This window comes from Dromiciops gliroides, chromosome 6 (assembly GCF_019393635.1).
Source record: "Dromiciops gliroides isolate mDroGli1 chromosome 6, mDroGli1.pri, whole genome shotgun sequence".
NCBI lineage: Eukaryota > Metazoa > Chordata > Mammalia > Microbiotheria > Microbiotheriidae > Dromiciops > Dromiciops gliroides.
The window spans coordinates 87,305,946-87,319,285 of NC_057866.1; the positions used below are offsets into that span (position 1 = coordinate 87,305,946).

At 36.8% G+C, this 13,340-nt stretch overlaps 1 protein-coding gene across 1 annotated transcript in view; it reads left to right on the plus strand.

The window, feature by feature from the left end:
• Positions 1–13,340, plus strand: part of EVC (EvC ciliary complex subunit 1) — a 138,338-nt gene that overhangs the window by 113,932 nt on the left and 11,066 nt on the right. The window contains exon 18 of the mRNA XM_043971603.1: positions 10,947–11,073. Within this exon, the coding sequence (XP_043827538.1) occupies positions 10,947–11,073 (127 nt within the window). The remainder of the gene's footprint in view (positions 1–10,946; positions 11,074–13,340) is intronic.

Sequence of the window (13,340 nt, forward strand, 5' to 3'; positions counted from 1 at the left end):
CTCATTTCTCATCTCTGCATTTCTGGTTGCTTATCTTCCTTCAATGTTCACTTTGTTCACTTCAGGTGCCACTTCTTTGTGAAGCTGGTACTAGCACAGGGTGAATGAAATGTTCTCACAACCACTGATATTAGGGGCATGCCTTCTCCTTCACAAGGTTTAGTTCAGTGCTTCCTATCCCCTGGTCACCCTTTATAAAATCTCCTTCCTATATCTCCTTTATCCTTGTTGATGGAAAGTAAGAACTTGGTCCTGACCTCATCTCTGCCACTCAGGTCTAGACGTGAGACCTGAGGGTAAGTCACTTCCTCTTTCTGTCATTCAGTTGTTTGTTCCTGCCACTCAGGTCTAGACATGAGACCTGAGGGTAAGTCACTTCCTCTTTCTGTCATTCAGTTGTTTGTTCCTTTTATTTCCAAATGAAATCGATAGTGTCTTAGGTCTTTTCTAATTCTGGATTTCCATATTTTTCTGAATTAAGATTTTTTTGAGGCTTAATATTGTGTATCCAGTGTCCTAAAGTTCTTCCCAACACTACAATTCCATGTTTGGTCTGCTTTGACTTTCTATGTGAACCTTAAAAACACTGAATAAATTTTAATGATTTGTTGCATAATAATGTTATAAAATGTACCTTATACTCTAAAGTCCTTGACAGTTCTGAAATTCTGTATTCTGTGTCTAAGACCCTAGTCTAATTCAAAATTCTATGTTCTAAAATCCTATCCAGCTTTGACATCCTATGATTCTATGGTTGACATAGAATGGAAAGTGTAATATCCTCGATAGATGATGGCAAGATGAATGTATCCGCAGGAGCCACAGGGTGAGATAACACCGAGTAACCATTATAAGAAGCAGAAATAGGTGGTTGGTAACTCACTCTTGAGGAATATTGAGTAGCTATTTATGATCATAACAATCAAGCAGTTTGCTATCTTCCTGGACCATGTGTCATAGATGATGGGAAAACTCTCAGGACTTGGTGTATTGATGTTTATTGCATTGTAAATAAAACACTAAAGCAAAGTAAAATGCTGTGTAAATATAATGACTAGTCTTCTCTGGAAAAAGAGATGAGTAATCCATCTTTCCTTTCATTAAAGAAAAAAGGTGACTGAGGATACAGAATATCAGATCTAGATACTGTGGTCATAAATTTTGTCTAACTTATTATTTTTTGAGTTTTTATTCCAGAATATATTTTATTGATCCCTCTTGTCTTTCCATAGCCATCGTCTTCTATCCCCATATTCCAGATTGAACAATTAAACAAAACATCCCAAATTTCACAATGCATATGATATTTTGTACTAATATTCTTTTACATCTCTAACATGAGGGAAGAGAATATGTTTCTTTATCTCTTACTTTCACTTCCATTGATTTCCCTAAGAATTTTACATTCCTTTTAGTGATTTTTTTCATTTACATTCTTGCAATCATTATTTATATTGTAGCCTTGGTTCTATTTATCTCACTTGGAATCAGTGCATGATAATCTTCCACATTTCTCTAAATTCTTTATGGTTTTTTTTTTCATTTTTATTGCAAAATTTTATTTCAGGCATTCCCCTAATCAGTGGGTACTCACTTTGTTTTCAATCTTGACTATCACACAGCATGATGCTACAGATATTTTGATATATGTTAGGCCTTTGATTCTGTTTATTACTTGCTTGGCATGTAAGCCTACTAATGGGAATATGTGGGAAACAAGTATAAATAGCTTAGACATTTTTATGCACATTTCCAAAGAGGAATCCAGAAAGAGTGGACCACTTTGTAACTCTACCAGTACTTCATCGGTGTTCTTGTCTTCATATATCCTTGTCAAAATTTACTTCACCCATTTTTCAAAAAAATCTTTTCCCTTTTGTATTGAGAGAGGTGAAGCCTCAGAATTGTTTTAAGTTGCATCACAGTCAATAAGCATTTATTAAATGCTTACTACCTACTAGCCACTGTGTTAAGCACTGGGGCTAGTTGTCTCTTTCTTTACCTATTTAGATTATGTTCTCATGTAGTCATGATAGCTTAAAAATCTTTTGAGGGGTGCAGCTAGGTGGCACAGTAGATAAAGCACTGGCCCTGGATTCAGGAGGACCTGAGTTCAAATCCAGTCACAGACATTTGACACTTACTAGCTACATGACCCTGGGCAAGTCACTTAACCCTCATTGTTCTGCAAAAAAAATCTTTTGAAAATACATGCTAAAATTCTTCAATCAGTTTCTATTCCACAATAATTCTTGATATTATCCATTGCTATCAATTCCCTAAATATTTTTAACAGTGATATTTAATGTAAATTTATCTCTTCTGTCTCCATTGACTTTATTTAAGCAAAAACATTTTTAAAATTTTATGTAGGTAGTTGGGTGGCACAGTGGATAAAATGCTGGACCTGAAGTCATTAAGAACTGAGTTTAAATTTGGCCTCAGATACTTATTAGCCATGTCATCTTGGGCAATTCACTTAACCTCTGTCTGCATTAGTTTCCTCATCTATAAGATAGAATCCTCCCAGTGGTGTTGGGAGAATAAAATGAGATGGTATTTGTAAAGCACTTAACATAGTTCCTGGCACATAGAATGTGCTATATAAATGCTAGCTATTATTATTATTATTATTGTTATTTCCATTGTCATCATCATCATGGTTGTCATCATCATTATTGGTGGTGGTGGCATTGTTGTTTTTATGTAGTCAAAATTATGTATTTTATATTTTATCAAGTCCTCTATTCCATCGTTGGTTAATAATTCTCCCTCTGGCCACAGCTGTGAAAGGTAATTAATCTCATTCTGTTCTAAGATTTTTATGGCATGACTTCTAATGACCTTTTGTATAATCAGGTCAGCTATCAATGTTGAGATTATATGGGTATGTTATAGAAGATGTTGCTCTAAACCTAGTTTCTTTTTTGAATAATATTTCACTTTTCTCAATTACATGTAAAATAATTTTAATATTTATTTTTAAATTGAGTTTCAAATTCTCTCATGTTCTTCCTCTCATCTCCCTCCCTGATACTGTAAGCAATTTGATATGTTATGCATGTGCAATAATGAAAAACATACTTCCATATTAATTATATAGTGAAAGAAAACTGATAAAAAACACCCCATAAAATAAAGAAAAATAGTATGATTTATTCTGCATACAAACTCCATCAGTTCTTTCTCTGGAGATGGATAGCATTTTTCATTGTGATTCCTTTGGGTATTGTCTTGGATCATTGTATTGCAGAGAATAGCTAAGCCATTCACAGCAGATCTTTGTACAATAGTTCTGTTACTATGTACACTGTACTCCTGATTCTGCTTATTTCACTTTGCATCAATTCATATAAGCCTTTCCAGGTTTTTCTGAAATCCTGCTTGTCATTTCTTATAGCATAATAGTATTCCATTACAATCATGTAACATGATTCATTCAATCATTCCCTAATTGATGCACATCCCTTCAATTTTCCAATTTTTTGCTACCACAAAAAAATTTCTGTGAATATTTTTTTTGTACAAATAGGTCCTTTCCCTTTAAAAAATATTGGGATACACATCTAATAATGGTATTACTGGATCAAAATGTATGCACAATTTTACAGTTTTTTGGGCATAGTCCCAAATTGTCTCCAGAATGGTTGGATTAGTACACAACTCCATCTATAAATGTAATTTCTATCAAATTGACTTCCAATTTCGGCAGAAGTTTTTGTTTTTTTATAAATAATGGAATATTTGAATAATTTATATTTGTAGGTTTACCAAACATTAAGCTGTTTTCAATTGCTTTTGTTTCTTGCATCTAGGCTTTTTCAATGTTCTATTTTTTTCTATTTTTTAAATCAGCTTCAAATAGTTTTTGATGACAATTGCTTTTGTATCAAGTTGTTTGAACAGGGCACCCTGCTCATCTGAGTCCTTCAATGTATTTCATGAAATTTCAGTATGTAAGCTGCAAGAATGGTCTTCTTTAAGACTTTGAATGGCCCTTTATAAAGTACACTATTGAATATAACAAGTTAAGGATATTCATCTGCTGATTGGCAAAGACAAATGTTCTGCCCAATTGCCCTTTTCTCCATGAAGTTGCTAACTTAGGTGAGGAGGAGAAATTAAAAGTTTAAAAAGGCAAAGAACCAACTCTGCCAGGGTGGAGCTTCAGAGCCAATCAAGAAGCAAGCCATCCTTTGGAGGAAGAGTCCAATTCTTCAGGAAGCTCTTAATGACTCACTCTTCACCTTTTCCTCATCACTTCTTAGAGAGGAGTAAGAAGGGAGACAGGGGATGCTTTCCCCCTTTCCTATCCTCATTAGCAGTGGCAATTTAGAGCAGAAGCATATGATAGCATAGAAGGAGAACAGAAACCAACAGCAAAGTCAAGCTGAGTAGTCAGCAAGATAAGGCCTGGTGCATAGAACTGACATCCTATTCAGGAAATGTCAAGTCCCAGAGGTGCTGGTCCTAGGGTTCCAGTTATTTTTATTTTTTATTTTTTGGTGGGGCAATGAGGGTTAAGTAACTTGCCCAGGGTCACACAGCTAGTAAGTGTCAAGTGTCTGAGGGCAGATTTGAACTCAGGTCCTTCTGAATCTAGGGTCAGTGCTTTATCCACTACGCCACCTAGCTGCCCCCTCCAGTTATTTCTAAAAGGGCACAAAAGTAGCCCAAACCAGAATTTTGGTTGAGTCCAAAGCTGAAGATTATAGAGACTACACCTGCACATTTGCCAGTCCTGGGGTAGAAGTATCTGTTGTCTCCAAAAGTATATACAGGTACCTAGCCCAGAATTTCAGCTTATCCCCAAACTGGAGAGCCAGAACCCATCACCAAGAACCAAAGTTATGTTTTCTGCTTTTGAGCAGGTCCATGGAGACTGGTGCAGATACTATGCCACCACATGAAATAGGACAAAAACAGCAATAGATAACCAAGGAAGCCACGATGCTGGAGGTACAAGTGCCTTGGCCATATAGCACACTGCACTCATGCCTTTTCACTTGTGAATTCTATGTTTCTACTCTTCCCATTGTTATTGATTATGTTTTTAAGAGCATGCAACTCAGGTTTATGGGAGTAATGTTTTGTTGCATAGCTGTCAGGATGTCTTTTCAATATAAATACCTTTGTTCTGAACTAAGTGCAGCCTTTGGCTAGCTATTATAGACAAATACCAATGGGGATGCACAAGCTATAGTTTCAGGAGCACAGACTCACAGATTGCCTTGAGCCTGGGGTAATTATCTGACCCATCCAAACAGTGAATTTAAGTTAGAAGTGGGAAAAAGCCCAAAGGAGTATCACATTAACCTATGTAATGTAACTCGAGATTTGGTAATACTATCTTTCTTTCATTCATACATGTGTTTATTATTTTCCTTGATATTCTGGCCGCTCTTACAAATGGATTTTGTTAGTTCAGTTTCTTTGTTACAAAGGAAAGCTCACTAAGGGGATTGGGAGGAGGGAGACTGAGAAAGTGGTTATATCTTAAAATTACCATATCATAAAAACAAAAGGTAATAATATCCTTTTCAAGTTCAATTACAAGAGTAATAAATGTAAAATCTTATGCTAGTGTTCAAAAAGCCAAAGGCACAACATAGTCATTTGCAATCCACCTGAAGGTTTTATGGGATTGAAAGCTCAGTATGAGTCAATGGTTCATATGGCAGTCTATATCCTAAATCAGTCTTGGCTTAAGAGAGGTATAGGATTAGAGACGTGATAGTCTCACTGTTTTCTGACCTGTTCAGATCACAGCCTGAGTATTAAGTTTAGATCAAGATGCTCCATTTTCGGAAAGAGAGCTAAGCTGAAAAGCAGAATAGTAGAAAATCTAGAAAGGGGAAAGGCCATAGTACTGAGACATGGGTATTGGATGGAAGAACTTGAGATGTATTGCTTGTAAAAGGGAAGACTTAGGAGGACACTTTGCTATCTTCAAGTGTTTGAAAGGCTGTCCAGAAGAAAGATTAAACATTCTGCTTGACTCCTCTTACCATCAGCAATGGGTGGAAATTTAAATGAAGCCAACTTAGATGTAAACATATTCTTAACAATTAGTGTTATGCTAAAGTGAAATGGGTTACCTTGAGAAAACATGCATCCCACCTAATTAAAGGTCTTTGGGCTTCAGAAATTCAATGACTACTTGTTGGAAATGTTAGCGATGGAAATCCTGGTCAGGCAAGGTTAGAACAAGCTAACACCCACCACTAGGTAGGCAAGCTATCCTAAGTGTTGCAGAAATGCACCCTAAAGGAGAAACAGGAAGCAACATGTAGCAAGAGGTCAAACCACCTCAATCACCACCCTTTACTCAGACCCCAGTGGAAGTGGCCCAGGATTCTGATACCATGATCCCCAAGAGTAGCAACAATCCCCAGGAGACTTAAGGTGCTTCCAACTCATCCCCTGTTGCCATAATACAGGGAAGCAGCCCTTCTAAGAGAGTGGCTTTCACTTACATCAATTGATGCTGAGTGAAATGAGTAGAACCAAGAGAACATTGTACAGAGTAACAACAACATTGTGTGATGATCAACTGTGATAGACCTAACTCTTCTCAGCAATACAGTGATCCAAGACAATACCAAAAGACTTATGGTGGGAAATGCTCTCCACATTAAGAAAACGAGCTATGGAGTCCGAATGCAGACCGAAGCATACTATTTTCACTTTTGTTGTTGTTGTTGTTGTTTTGTTATTGTTCTCATTCATTTTAATTTTTTTCCTTTCATAGTTTTCCTTTTCTTCAGATTAATGTGGAAGTATGTTTAACATGATTGTAATGTATAACCTATATCAAATTGTTTACAGGCTTTGGGAGTGGGGAGGGAAGGGATGATGGGAGAAAAATTTGGAACTCAAAAAAATACTTTTGCATGTAACTGAGAAAAAAAATTTTTAATTAATGAATTTTTTAAAAAAGTAGGTGGCTTTCTATCCCTAACACCAATGCCACCAACTATCAACCAAATTCTACTGATGGACAGGTAAGCCCCAAAACAACACACTTGTAACCCCCATATAAAACACCAACCCTGCTTCCTTCATGGCTTCCCAGGCATTGCCATTGGAAGCAACTGTTGTGGAAATTTAAGTATCCCTTCAGGTACTTCAGCCCTTTTCATAACAACTGAAGACTAAAAAAAAGTCTTTTCACCAAATCATCAAATTATTCAACACCAGCAAGGTAGCATTTTTGTTCATGGAAATGACATTATAGGAAAAAAAAAAAACATTGCCATATACTTTGATGTTTCACCCTACGGGCCACTGGGCCTTTATATAACTTGCTGCTGAAACCTTTTACCATGTATCATCTTGGCCTTTTAGAAAGTTAGATCCTTCAGCACAGGCACTGTCTGCTTTGTTCTCCATATCGCCATTGCTTTGCACATAGTACAAGCTAAATGCTTTTTCATTCATTCTTTCATGGCATCTAGAATCCCTTCCTACTGAGATGATTTGGGTTCTGTAGTGCTACTGACCTACTTTTACTGAAATATTTCCCTTTCAGTTGTGTTTTGACTTTGACCAGCATTCAGGAAGCGTTTATGCTTATCTAGGTCCACTCTCTTGACTGCTGTCCCTTGTGACCATTGATACAAACTTTTTAGTTTCCTGGCTGGGGTCTAGAATGCACACTATGACCATAGATGAGAGTAAAGGTAAAACGACATGCATTTGGAATTCCCTGAGTGCCCAGACTGACTTTCATAGCTAGGTTCACTCATGTTTAAATCATGTTTGACTCTTTGGGACCCCCATTTGGCATTCTCTTGGCAGAGATTCAGGAGTCATTTGCCATTTGCTTTCCAGCTCATTTTATAGATGAAGAAACTAAAGCAAATAGGGTTAAGTGGCTTGCTCATTGTCACACAGCTAGTAAGTGTCTGAGGCTCGATTTTAATTTAGGAAGATGACTCATACTGACTTCAGGCCTATTCAGTGTGCCACCTTAACTCCTCTCTAAATCATTGCATATAAAATAAACTTAATGGCTGGTTATCTGACTTCTCATGTTGTGAATTTGGAAGGGAGGGTAGAAGGAAAGGAAAGGAAAGGAAAGGAAAGGAAAGGAAAGGAAAGGAAAGGAAAGGAAAGGAAAGGAAAGGAAAGGAAAGGAAAGGAAAGGAAAGGAAAGGAAAGGAAAGGAAAGGAAAGGAAAGGGGGAAGTGGGGAAGGGACAAGGAAAGGAAAAAAAAGGAAAGGAGGGAAGGAAGGAAAGAGGGATGGATGGATGGAGGGAGGGAGGGGACCTTCATAGACAGGTGAGAATGGGTAGGATCAAGGTAAGATAGTTTGGTCCTTGGGAGTACTGGATTAAGTGTGCCTTGGAGTAGCCCAAAAAGATCACCTCTTGGTAGTCAATATTCAGGTGAAAAAATGTCTTCAAATTTTCTAGCATGTTGCTTGGATGACCCTAAGAGATACTCCAACACATTCTATCACTAGTCCTATATATTTAAATCCTTTCTATTTATGTATGACCTGCTAAAAATTGTGCTCAGTTGTCATTGCCTTTAAGAATCTGGAATCCTGGGGCAGTGGATAAAGCACTGGCCCTGGATTTAGGAGGACCTGAGTTCAAATTCGGCCTCAGACACTTGACACTTACTAACTGTGTGACCCTGGGCATGTCACTTAACCCTCATTGCCCTGCAAGGAAAAAAAAAAGAAAAAAAAAAAGAACCTGGAATCCTATCTACACCATGATGTTGCATCAGAGGAAGCCACTCTGTGGTTACTATATAAAATTTTAGTGTGTTACAGAATTATTCATTTTGGGACGAAATTCAGTCCGGTTAACTCAAAAATTGGCCTTAAATGATTCACATTTAAAGTAACCAAGGTTTTTTTGTTATTGCTTTTTGTGTGATTTAAAAAATGGTAACCAGTGGAAATTTACTGCCTCACTCTACTTCTAGCCTACAGCCACTGTCTTCCCTGGAAGGATGATTATCTTTACATATGATATCACCTCTTACCCTTGAATAAGACATAAGATACACTAATAAACCCACAACCCTTTAAAAAAAGGCATCATTTATGTTTTTCCACACAAAGCCCAGTAGGAAAGTCTCTAGTAAGTCAGTTGTTTGGTCCATGAAATGCCTTTCCCATCCAAAATCTGCCTGTCTCCTACCCATTACTCTAAATTCTGCCCTCTGGAACAAAACAAAGCGAACTGAATGCTCCTTTCGTACACAATACCAATTCTGAGAAATACTTTAAGATGATTATCATGCTTTTTCCTTCCTCCTTCCCCAATGTCCCCTTCTTCAGATTAAATGCTCCTAATATTTTCATTGGATCCTCAATTATCTAGCTCCATCTCATCATGTGCTGCTCACAATATATACTATATATGCATATACATATACATGTTATGTATGTATTTATACATAGTATATTTGTATACATAGTATATGTGTGTATACATGTATGCATACACATATATGTATACATGAAGATGTATATGACAAGTGTTTTAGCTCTATGCAGAACTACCTTTCAGCCAAACTATGATGTCATAAATTTTTTCCCAGGCATCACCCTTTGTCTCTCTTTTTGATATCTACCAGACATTAGCGTTCTCTCTTCCTCCTAAGCATGTGACCTCTGTTATTTAATTCAGGAGCCTCTTCATTAGAAAAAGTGATCTCATTAATTCATTCATTGTGTGTTAATTTTTTTTATAGCTTCCCTTACCAGAAATGTTTTCATCTTTAAGAAGACTAAAAGGAGAGCGTCTTTTTTGATGCAAAGGAGTGAATATCAAATGGTTTGTTTTCAGGCAATGTAGCACTGGATTGAGGAAGATTTAGGAGGGGACCTTCCCTAAGTCCTTCAAATGCCATCACATAGATATCAGTTTATCCTGCATATGTGTCTGCATGTGTGTATATATACATACATATACATACACACATATATAACTAGATCCACCTCTCCTTAAAAAAAAAGTCTGTCCAAATATATATATGATAAATATCTGTCATGAAATTTATTTTAGAAACACATTATGAAAGTATTTGAAATATCATTCCTGTAGATAGACAGAATGATGAGATATGATTTAAAAAATAGTATAAACATTTCGAAAACATTTTTTACCCAGTTTGTATTTACCCAAGGATAAACAGCTAGTATGTAATAGAGCCAAGATTCAAATTCAAGTCTTTTACATCTAAGTCTGGGGCTCTTTCAAATGAACCTTGGCTGCCCTTTCAGTTCTCTGAGGCCACTAGGCTTTGACAGTCACCACTAGGACCTCTTCATTTCTGGGTAAAACATCTGCCTATTTCTTATGATTCCTTGCTCAATGCCACCTTTTCCCCCACAGTCTTCTAGGTAATTAGAGTGTCTTAGCCTATTGCCTAATAAGAGAGGGTGTGGGGATTTGTTCTGCTTGGCCACAGAGGACAAAATTACCACAAATGGGTGGAAAATCCATGGCTCCATAAGCAGAATTCTTTTAGACCTATCCAAAATCGGACTGGACTGAATTAGGACACAGAAAGTTCCTGACCCCTGGAGGTCTTTGAGCAGAGACTGAATGAATTTTGGGGGGCATTGTGTAGAGAGAATTCTCGTTCAAGTACGGCTTGGACCAGATGATCTTTGGGGTCCCTTCCATGCTGAGATCCAATAATTCTTTTTCTCATCCACAGACTGACCCTGGCTTCAGATGTGCAATCCCAAAGTGAGATGTTGGTATCTGACTTTGCCTGTATCATGGGCTCTGGGAATAAGCCTTTCCAACAATATTTATCATCCCTCTGCAACTTACCAAAATAATGTACACTTAGTCCCTGAATCTGAAAACTCAGTCAGCGTTTGCTGTGAACTTAGTGTTGTTGACATAAAGCTATTTTCTGATAGATCTTCTCCTAAGAACTGTGTTGATGAGTCTTGTTTCCTTTTGCAAGGATGTTGTCGCAGCAAAAGAAGTTCTTGGCCCAATTTGATGTGCATCAGCAGATTCGCTTGGCCTCCCTGAAACAGACTGCAGGAGCTATGGATCACCTGGGAGCCCAGCTTGAGACTGAGATGAAGGTAACATTGACTGAAATGCCCCTTTGGAAAACCAGTGGCAAGTTCAATTTAATAAACACTAACTAAACACTTGTTATGCCCAAGTAGAACAAGCTTTGAGAACAAAAAGATTGCATATGTACATTTCTTTTTTTTTTCACAACCCTGTGAGGTAGGGAGCATAATGAAGAAATTAAAGATCGGAGAGTCATTTACTCTAGGTCTTGCGCTATTGTTTAGTTGATTGTTGTGTCTGACTCTTTCTGAACCCATTTGGGGTTTTTGTGGCAAAGATCCTAGAGTAATTTGCCATTTTCTTTTTTTCAGCTCATTTTACAGATGAGGAAAACAGAGGCAAACATGGTTAAATGACTTATCCAGGATCACATAGTGTGAGGCTAGATTTGAAATCAGGTCCTCCTGATCCCAAGCCCAGCACTCTCTCCACTGTACCACCTAGCTTGCTCAAGGTCATATTGATATATTGATATGAAAGATCAGAGCCAGGGTTCTTACCCATGTCTCCTATGATTTTAGTAGACTAGTACTCTTCTCACTATACCACATTACCTTTTTGAATGGAAGGAGGGCATCTTCTTCTGCAAAATTTACCTTCAGAGGGTCAGATTAACAATAATATATATGATTTAGTCAAGGATAGTGGTAACTGGAATTTCAACCTTAATAGGAATATACATGCAGCTCAGAAATCATTATAATAAGTAAGCCTGATGATGAAACATCACCATGAAAATCCAAAGCATGACTTTAAAGTACTGTGACTACTTCTATAACACCTTTCCCAGGATGGATCCAACCAAATAAATGCTGATCATTTCAAAGTAGTCCCCTCAGAAGAGCCAAAATAGAGAAAGAAAATTTTAGACCAATTTCCCTAATAAACATAGATGCATAAATTTTTGTTTGTTTGTTTTTGCACAGCAATGAGGGTTAAGTGACTTGCCCAGGGTCCCACAGCTAGTAAGTGTCAAGTGTCTGATGCCAGACTTGAATTCAAGTCCTCCTGAATCCAAGGCAGGTACTTTATGCACTGTACCACCTAGCTGCCCCAATGCATAAATTTTAAATAAAATATTAGCAAAGAGATTACAGCAATGGATAAACAGGATAATACACTATGACCAGGTGGGATTTATACTGGAAATGCAGGGCTGCTTAAACATTAGGAAAACTATCAATATAATCAACCACATAAGTAACAAAACTAAGCAAAATCATATGATTATCTCAAGAGATGCAGAAAAAGCTTTTGACAAAATACAGCACTCATTCCTATTAAAAACACTAGAGATCATAGGAATAAATAGAGCTTTCCTTAAAATGATAAGCAGTATCTATGTAAAACCATCAGCAAACATTATATGCAATGGAGATAAATTAGAGGCCTTCCCAATAAGATCAGGGGTGAAACAGGGATGTCCATTATCACCTCTATTATTCAATATTGTACTAGAAATGTTAGCTTTAGCAATAAGAGAAGAAAATAAATTAAAGGAATTAGAATAGGCAAGGAAGAAACAAAAAAATGGTATACTTAGAGAATCCTAGAGAATCAACTAAAAAACTACTAGAAAAATTAACAACTTTAGCATAGTTGCAGAATATAAAATAAATTCACATAAATCATCAGCATTTCTATATATGACCAACAAAGCCCAGCAGCAAGAGATAGAAAGAGAAATTCCATTTAAAATAACTGTAGATGATATGAAATATTTGGGAGTCTACCTGCCAAGACAAACCCAGGAACTCTATGAACATATTTACAAAACACGTTTTACACAAATAAAATCAGATCTAAATAAATGGAAAAATATCAATTGCTCATGGATAGGCTGGGTTAATCTAATAAAAATGACAATTCTACCTAAGTTAATTTACTTATTCAGTGTCATACCAATCAAACTCCCTAAATTTTTTTTATAGAGCTTGAAAAAATAATAGCAAAATTCATCTTGTAGAAGAAGAGGTCAAGAATATCAAAGGAACTAATGAAAAAATGCACAAGAAGGGCTAGCTGTACCAAATCTGAAGCTATACCATAAAGCAGCAGTCATCAGAACTACTTGGTTAGGCAGATGAGTCACAGTAGTATATGACTTTAGTAATCTACTCTTTGATAAACCCAAAGACCCCAGGTTCTGGGATTAAAATTCACTTTGACAAAAACTTCTGGGCAGAAATTAGGCATAGACCAACATTTTATACCTTATACCAAAATAAGGTCAAAATGGGTACATGATTTAGATAAAAAGGGTGATACCATA